The sequence below is a fragment of the Nannobrachium achirus genome (genome assembly GCF_963921795.1).
Source record: "Nannobrachium achirus genome assembly, chromosome: 14".
NCBI lineage: Eukaryota > Metazoa > Chordata > Actinopteri > Myctophiformes > Myctophidae > Nannobrachium > Nannobrachium achirus.
Genome location: NC_137821.1, coordinates 17059819 through 17081074, shown reverse-complemented (window position 1 = coordinate 17081074; position 21256 = coordinate 17059819). Strand labels below are relative to the sequence as shown.

General features: G+C 40.9%; 1 protein-coding gene across 1 annotated transcript; it reads left to right on the top strand.

Moving 5' to 3' along the window:
* Positions 1-540: 540 nt before the first annotated feature.
* On the top strand, positions 541-14376 carry larp7 (La ribonucleoprotein 7, transcriptional regulator). The gene is made up of 13 exons (XM_080741905.1): positions 541-649; positions 2648-2890; positions 3267-3367; positions 3541-3621; positions 3912-4076; positions 4612-4720; positions 5909-6262; positions 6848-6977; positions 7362-7504; positions 8906-9018; positions 11357-11516; positions 11947-12038; positions 12879-14376. The coding sequence occupies exons 2-13, from the start codon at positions 2677-2679 to the stop codon at positions 12960-12962; spliced, it is 1746 nt and encodes a 581-aa protein (XP_080598031.1). The 5' UTR covers positions 541-649; positions 2648-2676; the 3' UTR covers positions 12963-14376.
* Positions 14377-21256: the final 6880 nt, after the last annotated feature.

Here is a 21256-nt window from a genome sequence, read left to right as displayed (position 1 = left end):
CCGTCTCCATATATGGAGTTATAGGTCTATAGGTCGTCCGAGACCAAATATGGAAATGAGGTCAGACTTAGGGAGATGTGTCGAGGACTTGAGTATCTCCATATATGGGGATTCAACATTCAACGTAACTAAACGTGGTCAATTAAATGAAGTCACAGAATTTACAGTAGGCTAAATTACATCCTGCACATAATTCTCTCTCTGAACTCTGACTGTGGAGTGGATCGGGGAGATGGATGGTGGTGGATTATTGCTCTGAGTCTAATGATCGTTTTAACAATGTTCTCCTGACAATCAAAATATGTCAGAATTTTGTAATTAAAAATTATGTTGACATGGCACAATGACTATCTAAAAAATAAGAACATGGCACTTCATTTCAAAAAGGTTGCTGACACCTAGTGTGTAGGCTACAAAAGGGCAAGGTGTAATATTCATGCCAGCCAGAGAGGAGCAGCAATGCGCCATGAGCGCCTAGTCTGGGTCTGACATTAAACTATAGAAGAAGACCACCCACCCAAGCATGACGACATCAGTATGCGACAAGCAAGCATGCAACTTGAGATTTTAGAACGCACTGCATGAAATGAGTTGTACTGAAGTAGTGAACTATACTAGATTCTACACGAGAGTTTAAGGATACTAATTGGTATGTATTATAGATTATAACGGATTCATTTAAATGTTAAACGTTGACCTCTTGCATTTATATTGGGTTCATTAGTTAATTTTGCAACCTTCTCTGCTCAAAACAAAGTGGCCATGTTGACTACTACAGTAGCTTGCTATGGCTAGTAATAGTTAGCTCCTAAGCAGAAACCATAAACCAGTGTTTCTCAAACTTCTACATTTCAAGGTCTCCCTTAACTCTGACAGTGTACAAATTGAACCAAATTTGGAACCATTTGTACACTGTCAGAGTTACAGACTTGTATGGGTCAGTTTAAGACCCCCTCTAAAGGAACCCAAAGAGTCCCTGTGGTTGTGGAATCCACTTTGAGAAACCAATGTTCCTGAATCCGAATAGTAAATATAAACCTGCTTAAAAATATGCCAGATAACAGAACGTGTCCGCAAAACAATCGCAGATACTTTAATAATTTACTCATTTATTTATCCCCTCATCTTTTTTTATGAACACAAAACACATTTTTAAAATGTTCTATCAGCAGTCATGCCTTATAACATTTTAATGATCATGTCCTGTGATTGTCTCTCACACCAGCAACGTATACCAGGGTTAGTAGTCGTAAATAATGCTGTTGTGGAAATAAAGTAGCCGCAAATTGCAACACTAGATTTTTTTATAATCGGATGAATCTAGGGTTGCAATACCTCCCATAGGCAGCCAATGCATCAAAACGTTTTTTTTGCTATCTGATTGTATTAAACAACGTCAAACTCACCAATACTGCGGCTCTATGGAAAGCTTGGAATTTACTCTTTCTATCTGCAAAGTGTTTGTTTCAGAAAAATCCACCACTGTCGGTAAGATATGAGCCAGTTTCTATCAAGACATTTGGTTCAGGTGATTATTATAAGTCCTGGAGTTTGGAAGCGCTTGTGGAAAATCGCTCAACGGTCCTGTGACCACCTGGCTCTAAATGTCACATAATGCATGAGGCAGCGGGACGTTGCGTTATAGAAGACGAGCGCTTCCGAAGTTGAACACTTAGAAAATAAACCATGTCTGCTCGGATTTCTTGAAAGAAAATAAATCATAACATGTTTACAGTGGATTTTTCTGAAACAAACACTTTGCAGATAGAAAGAGGATTATGCAAGCTTTCCATAGAGCCGCAATATTGGTGAGTTTGACGTTGTTTAATACAATCAGATAGCAAAAAACTGTTTTGATGCATTGGCTGCCTATGGGAGGTATTGCAACCCTAGATTCATCCGATTATAAAAAAAACCCTAGTGTTGCAATTTGCGGCTAGAAATAAAGTATTTAGTTGGTCAGCAGCACTAAATGCCTTTTAGTATATCAACAGCATTTTTCAGTCGAAGATACAATGTTGTTGGAGACCGTGATCTTGATGTTGGGGATTGTACTAAATGCAGAGTTCTAAAGGGGAACAAAATTCTAACACTAGAAGACACACAATGGACCCTGACTCCCTGCAGTGTTTTGGTTAAGCATTTCTCATTCCATCAGCCTGTTTACTGTCTCTGCTAGGAAATCCCATTTAGCCAACACTGACTGTGCTTATTAAGAGAGCCACTTAAGAATACAGCCATTGCAATGATAATGTGCATGTATAGCTAAATTAATAGAATAAAGCAATGATAAAACATATACATTGTCTTGCTGTTACACTGGCTTATGAACCAGAACCACCTACCTACACACAGTTAATTTAACTCAACAAGGCATTGAAGGCAATTCTACGACGGCGGAAAAAATAAGCAAAGGAAACGCAGCAATGCACCGTAATACATTAATAAAGCAAGATACACGAGAGAAGAAGAAAATAAGTAAAACTGAAAAACAAGCGATTAAAATTACAGTGCAGAAGAAGAATTAAAGAACTAAGCTGCTCTTTAAAATAACAGTTGCAGCACATACAGTAGACCTGCAGTTTTTGGGGAGTTTGTTCCAGATATGTGGGACTAAATGCTGCTTCAAATTGGGTTTTGATCCCAGCGTGTAGCTCCAGCTCTGCCCACACAACGATGGACAGTGACACGGAGAGGAGACCTGACGCAGACCTGAAGTCCGTCACTGCGGACCCCGGCAGTAAGAACAAGGAGAACGAGAAGAAGAAGAGGTCCCGCGTGAAGCAGCTGCTGGGAGACGTGAAGAAGCAGGTGGAGTTCTGGTTCAGCGACGTCAACCTTCACAAGGACCGCTTCCTGAGACAGCTCATCAATGAGTCACGGGACGGATGTAAGGCTCGTCTTGTCACTTTCTCTTACTGTGTTGTTTAGCGTTGTTTTTGTTTTATTTGAATGTCACAGTAGGCTGGACTACCTGTCACCGAGATTCCATCTACCATTATGCCTCATACAATACATTTGTTGAAGTGAGATTCAGTTGATTTAATGAAGCACTTGAACAAAATTACAGCAAGGTTTTGAGTGCCAAGTGTTAAAGGGACCACACCCTGTCCTTGCTTATTGTAAGTCGCTCTGGTTTAAGAGCGTCTGCTAAATGCCTAAATTGTAAATTGTAAAGGACAACTCCAGACTAAATAACATATAGGCTAATTTTTCTATAGATCCCAGATTTTACATCCTAATGTGATTTGCCGGTATGTTCCCAGATATTGATATATGTGTGTTGACCACTTTCAACCGAATGAAACAACTGACGACTGATGTCAAGTTGATTGCCAGAGCACTGAAAAATTCATCTCTCCTTGAGGTACTAAGTCTGTTTCTTTAAAGTGTTTTGATTGGTAGCCACTAGCCAGTAATGATTAAAGCATGGATACTTTGTTATAACAGTATCATCCTTGGGTTTTGCATCAGTTTAGAGATCACATTAATGGCTCGATGATGTATGCTTCAACTGATCTGACTTTGGGGCGGTTTCAGGTTAACCTGGAAGGAGATAAAGTCAGACGGCAACTACCGATTCAAGATGTAAAGGATGTAGACAGCCGCACAGTCTATGTGGTAATTATTATTGTCCTTCATTTAATGTAACTCTTAACTCTTGATGCTTCTTATGGCTTTGCACAGACAGAGTAACTACAGGTTTGAGATGGAGACAATAATAATAAAGTAGCATGGGTAACATGGATTGCAATTGTGTTTGCAATTGTGTTTCTTAGCAAGTATTTCCAGAACCTTTCAAACGGGGAAATGTTTACTGCCTGCACTTTATATACGGAAGTGTGAATATTTTATCTATCACAGTATATTAATAAATTCCCAATTAATAAAGTTTAATTATTTATTTTCAGGAACTTTTGCCCAAGGACGTGTCACACAGCTGGATAGAAAAGGTGTTTGCAAAATGTGGCACCCTGTCTTACATCAGCATCCCAAGATACAAGAGCTCAAACGACCCAAAGGGTTTTGCCTTTGTGGAGTTTGCGACAGAGGAGCAAGCACAAAAAGCTGTAGAGGTGAGACTGATGACTTCTAACTAGTGTTACAGTAGTTTGTTGCAGTCCAGTTCATAATGGGGTTTCATCACCAGATTCCCAAAGCTTTTTTTCCCTGTATCATTTACGATTACAGCCGTGAATGTTGAAGCCATTAAGTCCTTTTTAAAATGTTATTTTTTACTTGCATAACTCATTTCCTGCCTGAACCCGAGAATCCAGAGGAAAAAGCCGCTGGTCCAGGCTTCCCTCGCCCAAGAAACCCAAGAATTTAATTTGATTTCATTTATAAAAAACTATCCAAAATCGGTACCCTAAAGATAGTGCTTCCGTTCTGGGCCGGTAAGTGGAACCGGAATTCTTTTGGCCGGAACAACCCATTCCTCTGTGACGACTTCCTGCTCCATTTACTTCCTTTGTAAATATCACTGCACCTAGCTCAGCAACACTAGCATGGATTATGATGGTGTCTTTTGTAATCGTGAACGGACCACTGCTTATTTCACACTGCTAATTATGTTGAAATAACTCAAAAGAAGCTTTCCTTTAACAATAGATGCTGAACAACCCTCCAGAAGACGCTCCCAGGAAGCCGGGGATTTTTCCCAAGCAAAAGAAAGGGAAGCCCCTTCCTCAACCAACAGCTGGCGATCCTCCACCACCAGGTACACTTAATTCAGTTCATCAGTAAATGGACTACATTTCTGTTAGTTTGAAGCTACCCACTAGTGATGCGCGGGTCAGGTTTTTTTCATAACCCACACGGCCCACAGCCCGCCCGGAATGTAACCCGCCCGCCCGTGCCGCAGAACAAAATACAAATCAACGAATCCGCCCGCCCCGCAACCCGCATTTAAAAAAAAGATGTTATATCATCTCCACAATAGCTCATCTTTATATACTGTACGGCTCTTTTAAGTACCCAAACTCGCTTTACAGAAAGGTTTACAGTAGCACAATATTGTCATGGGCTAAATAAACACAGTGTTGTTCAAATTGGGGTTTCATTCTCTCTAAGTCGCGGGGGCATCGTCGGGGTAAGAATGGCGTTTCAGGTTTTATGTCAATCATATTTATACAGCGCCTCACACTTTAAACAGACAGCAAAAGACGGACAATATGAAATCCTGTTGGTTATTGATTAATCACCAGATTGGAGAGATGGGAGCGACTCGAGGTGAGCGTGGTTCATTCAGTCAAAAAATCCGTCTCACGTTGTGTCTGATGCTGTCAGCGAGAGCAAATGTTGGCAAAATGTGGTTCGCAGCCTCAACAGGAGTGGAATTCGGACTGTCCTCGCACCAAGGAGCGGAGGAGAAGCCTCGCTCCTCTCTGGCGCATTTTAAAACTTGCTCGCTCGTGCTCGTATTCAAAACGTTGTATTCTTATTCTTATCCACAACTTTCCAACATCCCATCGTGCATTGCGCAGAAGTTGCACGGAGCTTCCGGCGCCGCAGCAGAGTGTGATCTACAAGCTCACAACGGCTGCATCTGCGACGCGACGTGAGCTTGTATATCTGCTGTTAACCGGAAGTGTGGTGCAAAAAATTCTCCAGTAAATTCCCGCGGAAAGATGTGGATAGGCCTACTCTTATTAAGAATAAAAGGCAAATAAGAACAGGTGATTATTCTTATTTATTTTTTGAACATGAGAGTGATATGCCGCCCGCCCGCCGCCCACCAATTAAGTCTGAAACCTTGACCCACCCACCCGCATTGCGGGCGGTTCGGTGGGTGTCGCGGGCACCGGGTCGGCCCGCGCATCACTACTACCCACTGAGTTTTGAATCACCTATTGTATCCTTAGCCTTAGCCTTTACTACTCTTTATTTGTTTTTGTTGTTCTCGTAGCTGAAGAAGCTGAGGAGAAGAAGAAGCGAAAGAAGAAGAAAAAGAAAGAGGGCGACGTGGCACAGGCGTCTGCGGACGAGGCCAGAGACGCTAAAGAGCAGGAAATGGAAGCTGAGCCCTCGGAGAAGAAGAAGAAGAAGAAGCGATCCGAGGTGGACGTTTCCGAGACGGAGGTGACCAGCAGCACGCAGAAGACACCGACAGCCAAACAGTCTGACAAAAAGAGACGGCGGTCACAGGCCGCAGAGGGACCTGAAGGTGAAGCCCAGGGAGAGAAACCGTCCAAGGTGAGGAAGACCAGCAACGGAGGAGACGGAGAGAAGACGAAGGATACAACAGACAGTGACATGAATGGTAAGGCAACAACCACACTAACTCATGTTAATGTTGACTGGCGATCGATGCATCAAATAAAACATGCAAGGGCACAATCCAGGATGACCCGTGTGGAGGAAAGGATAATCTGTTGTGCAAGATACACAATATCAAGCCTATTAATCTGTGAAAAACAGATGAATTTGTTTGCCTCTGCATTATGTTTTATATGCTCATGTCATGGGTTAGAGTGTGTAATCTTGCTTAATCCATGGCCAATATGACGTAATATCTAATGATACATTAGATACATGTGCAGTAGATACACTTCAGTTACATTTTGTGTGGGCCTATCAGCATTGAATATTCTCTGTGGCAACGGTATACATTTTAGTAAAGGACCGTTCTTAAATTCCTTCAATCTGAGATGCTAGGATTACAGACCAGATGAAAAACATGTGACATCATGGTGTACACAGGTGCGATTTTTATAAACCTCAACCCTCCCTGAAGGTGATAAATTAGTTGCGGTAATTTCTTTGGACCTCGTATCCGACTTTTCCAGACGCCTGAATTCTACAGAGACATGAAACCGTGGGGTTGATGTCTGTTAATCTGTTTCAGATCCACCTGCTGAAGCTGACAAGGAGGTTGCAGGCGGCGAGGAAGAGGTGCTGAAAGCAAAGAGGAAGAGAAAGAAGAAGAACAAAGAGAAGCTTGGGGATGACGTCATTCCCCTCAGAGTCCTCTCCAAGTAGGACCCCTTTTCTGTTTCCTTCATGCATCATACTGTATATATTCTTTCCTTAATTCTTCACCTTCAACTTCTGTGATTTACTTTTGTTAGATTTGTTTTATTGAACTTTATTAACACATGAACCCTAGTATCCCTATAATTCTGGGCAAGTCATAATAGGCCAACATTTTGTTAAAATAAGATACATTTTACAAAATGAAGTATATAGGGTTAAGTATAAGTGGTTCAGTTCCTTCAGTGCTACCTATTGGTTATACAGGTATACTCTACCTGAACTAACTGGTGTTGACGTAAATTAATCGACTGAAATGGCTTGTATACGACCGGTGGACAACATGGTAATGTTTTCTCTCTCTCTGTATCCTCCTTGGCTCCATGAAGGAAGGATTGGCTTGAGCTGAAGAAGGAGTACATTGGTTTACAGAAGAAGAGCATGGCCACTCTGAAGAAGAACATTGCTAAGATTGAGCACAATGGGGGAAAGAGACAGATGGAGACAGACAATGGTGTCCAAAATGTTAAATGTGAGTTTCCTTTCCACTACTAAAACATATTTGCTCATTGACATTTTTGATAAATAATGATCAGTAATACATACAGTATATTATATAGATATTATAATAACCAATTGGTAAAGTCATCTGATTACTAGAACAGATACACGTAGAGCAGTAGGTTAGTAGGGATCAGTAGGGAACTGAAATGCAGCAACATTTAATACCAGAATCATAATCAACTTTATTTTCAGCACAAACCATTTGCATTTTTTGTGGAAATAGCAATGTTTTTTTTGTTTGTTATTTCCTTAAGAGAAAGGGAAGAGGAAGGGGGGGCAAGGGGGAAGAGAGATCAATAAAAGTATCTATTGTACATACTTAAAGGAAACGCATCACTTATGCCATGTCACCATACAGTATGTCTACCATGTGTCACCATGTCACCAGCCCTGCAAATTGTCATCTCTTGGTAATGCTGGATTCACACACAGCAGCAGCGTCGATGGTAGTCCACGATGCTAAATTCAATAAATTGGGTTTATTTGAGGTTATGACAGGCTTCCTGACACCGTGTGTCAAATTGTGTGTTTCTCCTATCAAGGCTCAGGGCAGTTTGTAAAAGATATACACATTTACACTATGCTTGCTGTTAAGTGTCCTGAAAAGGATTGAGTTGTAACGATTTGACCGAATACAAAACCACAAAATATTCAGTCTAATATTAGCCAAAACCACTACACAAACGCAAGAAGTGTTTGTGGTTCGCAACACCCACTTCTTTACACACCCTAGTTATTCAGCGTAACACACACAATAACTTACACCAACGACAATTGCTGTTCAAAAGGGATTTTTATTGAAAGTTCAGTTCAGAGTATTCACAGTTCAGGTTCAAACACAGTTCCCACAGTGCAACATCATAGACAGACAGTTCCCGGTAAACCTGCACGGTATCAGTTTGCAACAAAAAAAACCTCTCTGTCGTGTCTGCCAGTTCGTTACTCACGGCCAGGAAGTTCGTTTGGTAAAATCCATGTTCCTCCGAGGGTTTACTATAGATATCAATGAATCCTGAGCAAATTCGTCCTCCCAGTGTAATCTTCCCTCCAACAAACTTTGACCTGAACAAGCCGATATGCGACAAAACATAAATAATAAAACAAACATACTTGTGCGGTGGTGCAACGTTATCACGTGAATGAACTTGATACAAAGCAATCAGTGGGCGCTGGTCGGGAGTGGCGATGCTTCGCTAATCACCACAACGTCTCCATTGGTTTCATAACATCTGAACTTAACAGCGTTGTTATGCTGCTGGTGTTAATTGGGCATAAGACTGCTAAATATTACAATGAGTGTGGTCCTCCATAATTAGGTTTCACATGATGGATGATGTTTCTTGTATGTGTTTGTGTTTTGTCCCGGAAGTCGAGGAGACGAAAAAAGTCAAGGAGGAGATCAAGCAGGGACCTCAGTTTACAAGCGGTGTCATCGTGAAGATTACACATGCCACTTCACTACCCAAGAGACAGTTCATCAAGGTGACACACAAGCACCTCATTGCATTGTCTTGAACCCTGTAGCACCAAACCAATGTATCTGCCATTATGTCGTTTGTTTTTCAATCAGTATTGGCATTAATGCAGAATTTTTAAAACTGGTGTCCATGTTCTGGATATGTCAGATCTACAAGCTCACAATACGCCGCAATAGGTTGAGCTTGAGTAGTTGAGTAGTTTGGCTGTTTTGAAGAAAAAAAAGTAATCAGTGGTTTAGGATCGGCATCAGATCCAAATATCAGGCTATAGAAGGAGACATAGGAGACCCTCCAGAAAAACGTGGGCAAAAATCCTTGATTATGCGGGCTAAAATCCTTGATTTTGCGGGCAAAGATCCTTGATTATGCGGTGAATTATGCGGGGTTTTTGTGTGAATTTATGCGATGACAATGCGAAACTATGCGAAATATGCGGGAACTTGTGAAAGTTGCGATTAAATGCGAAATTATGCGAAATATGCGGGAACTTAAAAAACATATTTATAGCCTATGTACAGTATACATATTATAATAAAAATTGATAACTATTAATTAAACCACTTTAATATACAGTACACTGGCTATTTGGAAATAGACAATCTACAAGCTCACAACATCACTAAGTAGTCATCAAAGTAGTCAAAACACGAATTTAAGGGTCCTTGAGTGAATTGAGAAATGCAAAACAGACTTTTTTGACTGCCTTTCATTATTTTCAAGGCAAAAAAGCAAACCTCTGTCAAATATCTGCAATTTAATTACCTTAACTCATACCCTGCCAAGCCTGAGGAACCCGAGAATTTTGGGATGTCCCTCCCTGCCACGCCCGAGGAACCCGAGAATGGCCGCCATTTTGAAAAAAAAAAAAAAAAAAAAATCTTTTTTTTTTTTTTTTTTTTTTTTGGACCCCAAAAACGTTAGTAGGCATGATAGCGATCGCGAAATTGCTTGTTTAACCCCCATACAACCCCCATACAACTCAGGTAGCAGACCTCCAAGCTCACAACAGTGTAAAACATAGTGGCTGCTATCTCATGAATGCCTGAACGGATTTCCATTCGGATTCTTTTGTTTGAAAGCTGTGAGCAATGTGGACACACGTGGTGCATTATCTAGGCATGGGTGTGCATGATCCGTGCACTATGAATTACATGGAAGTCTATGGAGACAGTTTGGCAGGATTGGAGTACGAAGGTATTGTTAAATGGCAGCAAATGAGTTAATGGGCTACATCAAGGCAAAAATAATTACCCTATGGCCTATGCGATTGCTAAGGATACAGCTCACTGCTAAAGCAAAACTCTGGTTTATTTATGTGGTTTTGCTCTCTCTAAAGGGATTTAAGGGATTAAAATGTTATGCATTCAATTGCTGTTCCTATCCATCCATGGAATACTGCGTGCTACTTTTTTTCGGAGAGGTGCTCGTTTGCTTTGAACAGCAACGACACAACGTTTCAAACGGAGTACAATGGAGACCTCAAAACAAGTAGGATACACTTTAATTTGTCGTTTCTTGAAGTTTGAGGACCGAGGAAGAGTGTGTTATTCTAGCGTCACGTTGGCGAGGGCCAACTCTCATACCGTATAGCCTACATTATGCCTGCATCTCTCTCTCTGTCTGCCTGCAGTTCTCACGGTGCAGCGTGCACGCAATCGCACGGCACACACACACGCACACGCACACACACACACACACACACACACACACACACACACACACACACACACACACACACAGAGAGAGGAGCCACGTGTTTCTCCTTCTCAGCGCATCATTGTTTTGCTTCTGTTTTGTGTCTGAACGTGATTGAACGGTGAAGCATGACTATACTTTTATGCGAAAAAGTGCGGGGATTGTGAAATCAAGCGATGCCCGCATATTTCGCATATTTTCCGCGGAAATATGCGAAATATGCGGTGAATACGCGGGGATTGTGAAATCATGCGAGCCCCCGCATAATCAGCGGCATTTATTGATTATTGCGGGAAATTCTGCGATCGCATAATCGCGTTTTTCTGGAGGGTGTAATAGGAGACAATGTTATGATATTTTATGTTTAAAAGCACTTTGGCATGTCTGAATCGAACCTGCAATTCCAAGGGGTGGATAAAGAAATGCCTGAAAAATGGTGATAAAGCCGCCTCATATTTGCATACTGGGCCCTGATTCGTCCCTCATTACTTCGGAGGGAGTGAAATCCAATCACAACTGTGCGATGCCAGACCCAAGTTTTTATCATTATTGTTTTTTTGCAATGGCAGATTCATCTGGTTTCCAGGCTAGGTGTTTGTAGTAGTTGGATATACCTGTATGTTTAATCTGTCAATACTTTTGTTTAGGACACTCTCTCCAAAGTATCCCCAGTGGCTTACGTGGACATTTTGGAAGGGGATTCTGAGGGTCACGTCCGGTTCCAGACCCCAGAGGCAGCGAAAGCCATCATTGATGGTGGCGTGGAGATCCAGAGGGAACACAGCTGGAATCTTGAGATTATCTCTGGTATGGGCTTTTTATTTATTTTGGCAAAAGTAGATGCATGGAAGTCAAAACGCCAGGTGTCTGTGTGAGATGATTTTGCATCACTTCAAGATGACAGAGAAAGAAACATCCTTTTATGATAAAAGCGGTACACAGTATCTCTAAAGTCATGTCATCAACATGGATCTGTCCCATTTCCCATATTCCCTCCTGATTGGCTACGATTGCCTTCTAAAGTTTGTGTATGCGACGTGACGGTCGCTTATCTCCCGATTAGGGAGTCTTACTGGTAATAATACTGTTATCATCTGTGAGCTTGTAGATCGGCTTTGTTCACTAGTATTTAAATGTTAAAATATGAATAATAAAAATGATTTTTTACATTAAAGGTTTCCACGCGACAGCGATGATATGACACTCAAATAAAAATGTTTTTTTTTTATATATATAGGCGACCATGAACAGCGGTACTGGCAGAAGATCCTAGTGGACCGGCAGGTGAAGCTGAATCGTCCACGGGAAAAGAAGCGGGGCACGGAGAAGGTGAGGTTCATGTGTAGGCCAGGGGTCTTCAACGTTTTCAGGCCAAGGACCCCTTAGCTCTGAGAGGGATTAAGCAGGGACCCCCACTACATATGGTAATAAATTGTGTTGCAGATTAAAAATGTTCATGGATTATTTCTTATACAGTTTAGTACGATCATCTGTATAGGTTGGATTAAAGTGTATTTTCATGTATTTAACCACTTGAACTGTCAATACCTACTAGGCTCTTATTCTCCCTCTACAGTCTATACTCTATACCAAACCTCTGTGCCAAAAAATAGCCGGCATTGTGGGCTTGTAGATGTGCTATTTTTTGGCTAATGTTCCACTAAGAATAGGGATGCTAGGGTTCAAGTGATCAAACATGATCACACAAAGATTTAGCAGACCCCCTGTAGTAACTCTGAGGACCCCCTAGGGGTCCCGGACCCCCTGTTGTAGACCCCTGATGTAGGCATTCTATGAATGGGGTTACATGACTACAGAAACATCTCATAACGCAATTTCATTAGCCATCACGATAAGGCAGGCACACACTTTTACCAGATGTTTTTCTCAATTGAATTTAGCTCTGATATTTAGAACTTTGTCTTTATTCTATACATCAAACGCAACTCAACTCAAACTTTATTTTTAAAGCACACATTAAACAACCAAAGGTCAACCAAAGTGCTGGACAGGTTAAAAAATGTAATTGTATTTTGTACTTCATGTGTCATGAGTTCCATTTGAAGGCAGAATAAGATCTTTTCATAGTGGTATACACTATAACTCATCCGTGTCATGCCATTCTAGCTAAAATGCCTTTCCTCTTTTCCTCTTTTCTTTGCTCTTCAGCTCATAGCCAAAGCAGAAAAAATCATCATGGCCCGCGCCAAGGAGGCTCATAAGCACATGCGCTTCATGGAGAGTACAAACTGACAAGGACAGTGCATTTTCACTTGCCAGTATTTACATTATGATCTGAACATTAGAATATGGGTTTAAAATAGGGATGTAACGATTCATTTGTCCTACGATTCGGTATACTGGGTTCACTTTATGATTTTCGGACAAATTCTGACTTTTAATTATTTCACAGACCAAAACTAGAAAATACTGTATTTTATCCTATCCGATAATGTTTATATCAAATTAAGGAATGGTTCAGGTTAATGTTAATGTACATTATACTCTTGTCATACGATGGTGTCACGCTTAGAAAATAAGAAGCTCACAGCGTGTTGTGATCATTTTCCTACTTCGTTAGGTCATGTGTGTAACTTTCTTTTTTTGTTCTCTTTAGTTATATCTGGTCATTGCAGCGATCTGTTATAACTGTGATTCTCAGAAGTCCATTAGAAATGAAACCGTTTTGCAGAAGGTGTCGCCCCAAAAATAAATCTAATAATACGTGTTTTGAGCTGCAGGGCTCTGTCTGCAGGCCGATATACAGTACCACTCCATCAGATCAGAAACGTCCCAACAGTAGAGGAGCATTTATTCACTGTCATTTAAACTACACCAATGGTTCTCAAACGTTTTCATGTCAAGGACCCCCAAATTGACACTTAGTAGACCGCGGACCCCTATTTGAAAAGAGATGCCAGGGACCCCCATTTTTACTGCTCTAGCAGTTATTCTCAACCATTTTAATTTCAAGGACCTCAAGTTTGACATGCATTAGGCTGCGGACCCCCATTCAATGGCATTTGCATCTCTGAGACCCCAATTTATATTGTAAATTCAATTGTTCAATTGTTTAATTGTTCCATTTGTTCACACTCTGAGTTACAGACCCATAAGGGTCCCTTTGGTTCCTCCTAACTATCATTTAGCTGGGGACCCCATGGAACTTCCTCAAGGACCCCAGAGGGTCCCCGGACCCCACTTTGAGAATCAATGAACGGCACAGTGCACTACTGCATTCAGAACTGCTAAAGCCTAATTTCTAATCCATAGTACGATGTGCGTGCGTGTGATGCAAGTGAACGCATTGGATTTCTTATTTTTTTATCACCAATTTGAATCACTACACATTTGTAGCGATAATTAACTGTCTTGCTAGTCGCTACGCATTGTTACATCCTTAGTTTAAAATGGAAAAATAGAATGCCCTATTTTGTCCTAAAACTAGACACCACAACAGATAATTATGCAGAAGGCTAAAATCCCAATAATGCATGCAGTTTTGGACTTATTGTTCAATTTGTTTGTTTAGTTTTTTGTTCTTAAAATCTGTATATACTGTAAATATGATGGACTCATATTTAGCTGAAAAGATACATTTGTCAAAGCATTTCTAATTTTTAAGATATTGGCTTTTCTTTTTGATGAAATAAACATCATTATTTGATGAATGCATCCTCATTATTTACATAATTATTTGATGTAAGGCACAGTATTGAATTTTTTCAGTCTTTAGAAATGAATTGATATCATGAGAAATGTATATACTGTACACAGTGAATATAATAATATATATACATATAACATAACATAATGTTAACTTAGATTTAATTCAGTTAAGAAGTTGGAGGTAAGCATTTGAAAACGTGTTGCGTATTTAATGGTGTCGAGAGAAAACATGAATACTCAAACATGTATGTTTAAAATAATGAACACATAATATTGTTTCAAAGTCTTAACATGAATTACATGTAACACCAGTGTGTAGCAGATCATTTTCCAATGTGAAACTGTCCTCCACTGCAAGCGGGTTGTTTACAATTCTTGTGTCCACTGTGCAGCACTCTTAATGAAAGATTAATGTGCCTTGTCAAAAAGATCTCACTCCATTCAGCTTAGTGTCAGTGCTTTGCCCTCTAGTCTAGTCTACGTTGCCCTCTTGTCTCTGTTAGAAACCCTGCAGGCAATAGTGTCTGAGAGGGATGGCTGGGTCCTCCTGAAAGTCTACAGACATGGTATGACGATAAGAGTCTGTAATCTGTCCAATTGCACTCAAAGCCAGCGGAGTCACTGTTCTGGTCTGGGCATGGAGGCATTGCCTTATCAAACTGTGGATTGGGACTGGAGGGGTCCCCAGCTGACAGTGAAGTGAAAATGAAACAACCTTTTTAATACCTCAAATGCATCAAAAGCAATCAACAAACTACACTATAAAAACTGGCAAGCTTCTGTTAATGCCTGCAGCTGACAGCATGCTGGGCAGGTCTTTGGTGTGTGTTGAGTTAATTAGTTGTGCTTTTTTCAAACATTGCTTGAGCCTCTCAATCGCTTCTTTTTGAACCACAGCAGTGTGCTACACTGTAGGGCATTAATCAAAAAGTCGACAAATTACACAAGTCTACTCTCACCAGGGAAAGTCAAAAGTTGAATATTGTATAATTACTTTTGCTCCATGTGTGCGTGTGTACAGCATTCAAACAGTAGGATTGCTTATTGTCAAGGACAGAATGATTCTCTGCTTTTCCAACTGTGTTTTTCAATGGATGAACAGACAGTGCAGTCAGTTATCGTGTTGAATCCAACATAATGTAGTATTTAGGATGTTCCCCGTTCACGCACTCCCCCCTCCGTCCCGTCCCGTCAATGTGATGACGTCGTCAAATAATAGTGGACTTTTTACTGAGTCGACTTGCAAAATAATCACAAGTCGTTAATGCCCTACTACATTGTGCTCCAATTCTTAAAGTCCTCTTGCATGGTAGATCTTGCCTGGAAGGGTCCCTTGTGCTCCGGCCAGGCTTGAACTGGGGGCCGTCTGGCCGACTCAGGCCGCCGGCACTTGTGGGCATTGTAGTCGGCATGCGCTGTGGAAAGGTATACATCTGGTGGAGGAACATGCCCTTCGCGTTTGTGATGGAATTTGGGCTCAACCGGCCTGGTTTTGTGTTGGTCATTGAATTCACTAGTGCTGTCAAAGGCTGATTGGATTTTACCCCAAGTCACCTTTGGTTTAAAAGGTTTTGCCGGCTCTGCGGGAAGACCCTTGTAGTCCTGGCGGCAGGTATAGACCCTGGTAAGTGGATCACTGTTGGGCTGGTATGTGGGCTTTTCTCTGGGTTTCCTCTCCACTGGGTACGTGATGTAATGTGTCCTGTAGGTTGTGGCGCCATCCAAATGTGGCGGTGTTGGTCGCATTGACGTTAGGGCTGGTTTGAAGTTCTCTCTGACTTTACAGTAAGCGTCCTTAAAAGTCGTAGTTGTTGCAAATTTTCCTGTGAGTTTCAGGTTGTCACGCAGCTTATTTGGTTGTCTCTTCTGAGTGTTCCATGCCTTGTAGTCATCTTAAAAAGACAATGAATACGGGCTTGAGTCAGTTGTGTTGCATTATATTATAAATATTGTGTGATTATACTATATACTAACTGTACTGTAGAAGGTTGTAGGCAAAATTGCTTACCTTTGTACAATGACTGCAGAAACATTTTGGCTGTTGGAGGACAGTAGTTCCATGTAGGGGTCATGATGTGCTTTTCTGGTGTGCGCGGGGGATAATCTGCAACATAGGTGCTGGTGCATCTCATGTGACATTCAGATGGTAGCACATAATATGGCTTTGAGATGTTTGGTGGCTTTTGAGTCGGTTCAGGGGTCCCATGGTCTGATCTTAAGAAGAGGAAAAAAAGGAAAAGAATCTCAAAGTGTTTGATACATTGAGATGTTTTTTTTTTTTTTTGCTTCTGAGGCACAGCCAATTGCACTCCATGAATTACAGGACAATGTAATATGAATAGGAAAAGAAAACTCTTGGTTTTCTTATACTAGACCTGAAACAATTGGTTTTCAATTGGAAGATGTACTTTTGGCAAACGACATGATCGTACAGTGACACCTGGTCAAATATGACTAAACTACTACGTTTTTCTCTTTAATATCAGTTCATTGTTGTATTAAAATCTTAACATTTTCCAAAAACAAGATTTTCGCTATATTTGAAAGGGGGTACCCTTCCTAGAAATGTAGTGGAGTCAAAAGTACAATATTTGTCTTTGAAAAGTAGTGGGGTGAAAGTCATAGTAATTACAGATACTGAACTAACTATAGTACTCCCTCAAGTAAAGATAGTTTGTTAATGTCCATGCCTGGTTGTTACGGCCAAGTATAAATGAGCCATTTACCTGAATGTGGTCTTCCCCTCTGATGTGTGGTAGTCCCCTGTGTGCTGTTTGACAGCACTGATGCAGCGCTCAGGGAACTTGTCCTGGTATTCTGTGAGCCTGCAGCCAGGGAGCTGGACACGAGGCTCCTGGGAGTGCTGGTGCTTCCTATGGGATGGAGACAACTTTATGGTGGACATTTGGTGGCTTTATATGATACAGCATTTGTTATAAAGAATAGTTTGGCCTAATTAACTAAAAGCAGTCGGCATGCTTAAGCTGGAGTGTTTTTCTTGTTTGAGAGAGGATGTCCATCTCATATCTATACAGTAGAAGATATAAGACATTGAACAGAATATGTACAACTTTTCTGTGTTCGCAACAATGACGGTATCACCGTCACCATTAACACGGGAGAGCAGCTGCTTTAATTTTCAAATGTAAAACAAATACAAATAGAAACGCGGCCACCTGGGTTTTCCCACCATCAAAAGTATATGCCCAGTTGGCAGCATACAGTAAACACAACGGGTAGAATAAATAAATGACCTCACCTCATTGGTGTCGATTGGTGTGTGTGTGAACAGACGACGCGCTGCAAGCTACATTATTATAGGTAGATGCGTGTGTGTGTGGTGGATATGCAGTAGCAGTGTGTGTGTGTGTCTGCCTGTTCTCCCTGCATGTAACCCTACAACGTTTTGAATTATTGACCAGAAGGACATGGGGTTGTGTAGGAAACGTGCGCCAGGCACGTAACGACTGAGTGCGTCTAAAAATAAACTCCTGTGGATTATTCTTCTTTCCCGCCCTGTGATGCGAGAAAGAGCAGCGGGATCAGTCTTTTTGATTACAATGTAAAGAGGATTTCAGGGCCTCCTTTTAATCTTTGCGTTACGTAATGACTGATGCAAAACAACTCGCGTATAGCACTGTCAGTGCAGCCTGCGATGTTATCGCCATGGTTACGTTGTTATTCAGAATCGCAGAGTGCTGTGTAAGGTGCAGTCAGGCCGGACATGTTTCAACGTGACTATGTCAGCTGCGGCCGTAGCACACTGACTGACCACCATCTGTCACTTTGTCACAGATCCAAAAAGGTCAGCAGCAGACACTGTGAAAAACATACTGTGTTATTTTATTGCTACATAACGTTTGCTCGTCTCATAACAGGCGGCATGTGGTCATGGTGTCTGTTTCTTACATTTTTTATTTCATATTAACCCATCTAGGGTGGCACAGTGTTCCATTGTAGACCTCACACCACCTCTCTAATGAGTTTTTTATTTATTTTTCTACAAACTAATATAATATATCATCAGACATGATGACAAAATAAGGGGCCAAAGTGGGTTTGACCTCACAAATTGGTTTGATGATACATTTAACCATTTATAGCTAGAACATCTATTCGTTGTTATACCTTTCAATCTGGGAACACCTTTTTGTAACATTAGCTGTTGCTATATACTCTATATAGCAACATATGTTTGGAGGGACATTTCTGAATTAAAATCAGTTTTCCAGAAAACTTTAGAAGTGTTTGGAATCGGCCTCAGGTCTATAAATGGGTTAATATGTTTAGGGTTATAGCCTACACATGCATAAATTGTAAAATGAATCGTGCAATATCATAGGCTTACTTACAGGCTTACTGTCATGCCCAAAATGAGCTCATAGGTGAAGTGCAGACAGTTGATTTTCATTTCTGGTGGTTGTAAAACTTCCATGATGCATGGCCATTGTTTTCATTAAATCAAAAATCTATTTAAATGTAAAATAAAGTCATGCCACAGAGGGTATTAAATCAAAATACAATCTGTACAAAAAGCGACAACTATATATTCATCAACGGTGACGATAAGATATAAAATGGCCAATTAGAAGATGCCCCCAAACAAGGCTGTTTATCTCTTCAACAGTTGTTGCAGCCTCATACTCAGGGATAGAGTGACCGGATGGGAGTATTTAATTTTAATTTAGTTGTGATCTCATTGTAGCCCCTTCAGTTGTGTTGAATGATATGAGATGCACACACAGAAAAGCTTGTGAGCTTGTAATCAGGCAAACTTTATTCTGTCGAGTGTGTGCCATCTTGTGGAAGAAATCTGCTATTGGGAATAGTATTTCACATTGTCACATTATCTGAATAAACATAAAAAAACAAAAAGTATTTCATATTGTCACATTATCTAAATAAACATAAGAAACGAAGTATTTCACATTATCACATTATCATCCCTGCTAATCCCCATAGTAGTCATTGGGAGGGTGAAGAACGGGTCTCCTCTGGTACCCGATCAGTCATGCCACCATCTTCTTTTCACCTGGCATTGAGGAGCATCACCGGGGGGGCGTAACGCATGCGGAGGTACACGCTATCCTCCCCAGTTCCACCCCTCTCTGAACAGGCGCCCTGACCACTGTGGGAACCGTTAATGCAGAGACAGAAATCTGTCCCCCCTCCCCAATCGACTTCCCTCCCACGTCGTTGGAGTGCCCGGCCAAGCCGAATGCACCATCAAGGTAGTACTCCATGGTGGTGGACAGGAAGTTTGTGTTTATTGACTTCTAACGAAACAAAATGGAATGCTATATTACACAAACTACTGACACATCACACAAATAAGACATAGAAGGAATCAATGACAGATGAACACACACAGTCTCTCTCTCTCTCTCTCTCTCTCTCTCTCTCTCTCTCTCTCTCTCTCTCTCTCTCTCTCCATGTACAGTAGTCAACAGTAGATATATTGGATATAGGTTTATGTGATATAGATCAAAGCAGTTGCAAGTGACAGATAGCCCAGGTGGGCTCCAGATGAGTGAGAACATACGTAGTTGATAAAGGGGACACAAATGTTATTGAACTAGTGGCCTTAGCTGCATATGGAATACTTCATCTTTTCAAGTTGCATAAACAAGAATAGAACATTTTTAATCCACAGGCCATGAGAGAGTGAACGAGGACTTTTCCAATGGGTTAAAACAAGACGCCAGGCCAACGGTATTGGAAGAGCTAGCAGGTCTGTGAAGTGGGTGGGCAGTGAAATGTCAAACGTTAAAACAGCAAAGAGCAACTATGGATGATGAGGCGATGACAGAACTGATGGAAATGGAGAATATGGATTTCCAGCATGAAGCCAGAGAGCTGCCAAAACCAAAATGCATGAAGCACATTGGCTAAACTATGAAGACACATGTCACCGATGGGGGTCAGTATCAGGGCAGCACTTAATGTATAGGCCATCGCGCAATGGTGTTTAAATTATGCAATAGAAACCATACAGTAGTACTAGTACCCCTATGGACAACATTGCCATGCAAAACACCATGATGAGCACTTTGGACGCAGGGTAGACTGAGTCTAATATTACTAGCCACATCTCCACTCTATCTCCAAAACTAGATCTTGGGACCAGATATTATGCAGAGTGTTTTAACATTTTCGTAAGTTTGGGTCTCAAGAGTCCCTTTCTAAGAATGTAGTGGAGTCAAAGGTAGGCTACGATATTTAGATTTGAAATGTAGCGTATTACAGTTTACAGTTTAGGCATTTAGCTTTTAATCCAAAGCGACTTACAATAAGCAGAAATACATTACTATAATACAAGATATATTATGTCATGAGCTTGCAAAAAGAACAACGGGGAAATGTACTTGGTTTGGTTAGGTCCACACCTGACAGTAGGGAAAAATTTGTTTGATGGATTTGTTGCAAAACTAGATGATTGGGGCTGTGAATGGAAGATTATTCAATACGGTCTATAAATTGTATATTTGCATATTATGAGTTTCTATTGCCATCGCATTCTTCTATGGTAAGTCATCAAAAATATTACAATTGGCATTTAGAGAGGGAATTGGTTGTTTTGCTTGGTCATTGTTAAGTAACACATGTCAAATAAACCTGACCATGTCTTGAAGTTGTTTTTCTTTTCTTTCAAAGCGTAATTATGTTCTGGAACCTTTTATATCACAAATGATTACATGATTCACTGGACAGAGGATGACTACACTGTAAAATCCTGAGTGTTCATTTAACCTGGAGAGCACAAAATGAAACTCAGAGATAAAAATGTATAAATGAATATTGAGGATGTTATTGTGCATTGGAGGTGGCATCACGTAAGCCTCATCTGTGTGACAGTGAGACTATGGACACTGGAGTTC

What these genes read in the sequence shown, in the direction of transcription:
- larp7 (XM_080741905.1), top strand. Translation starts at nt 2,677, where the DNA reads ATGGACAGTGACACGGAGAGGAGACCTGACGCAGACCTGAAGTCCGTC. An exon ending in CCAAGAGACAGTTCATCAAG is followed by an intron (nt 9,019 to 11,356) that starts GTGACACACAAG and finishes ACTTTTGTTTAG; the next exon opens with GACACTCTCTCCAAAGTATC. An exon ending in GAATCTTGAGATTATCTCTG is followed by an intron (nt 11,517 to 11,946) that starts GTATGGGCTTTT and finishes TTATATATATAG; the next exon opens with GCGACCATGAACAGCGGTAC.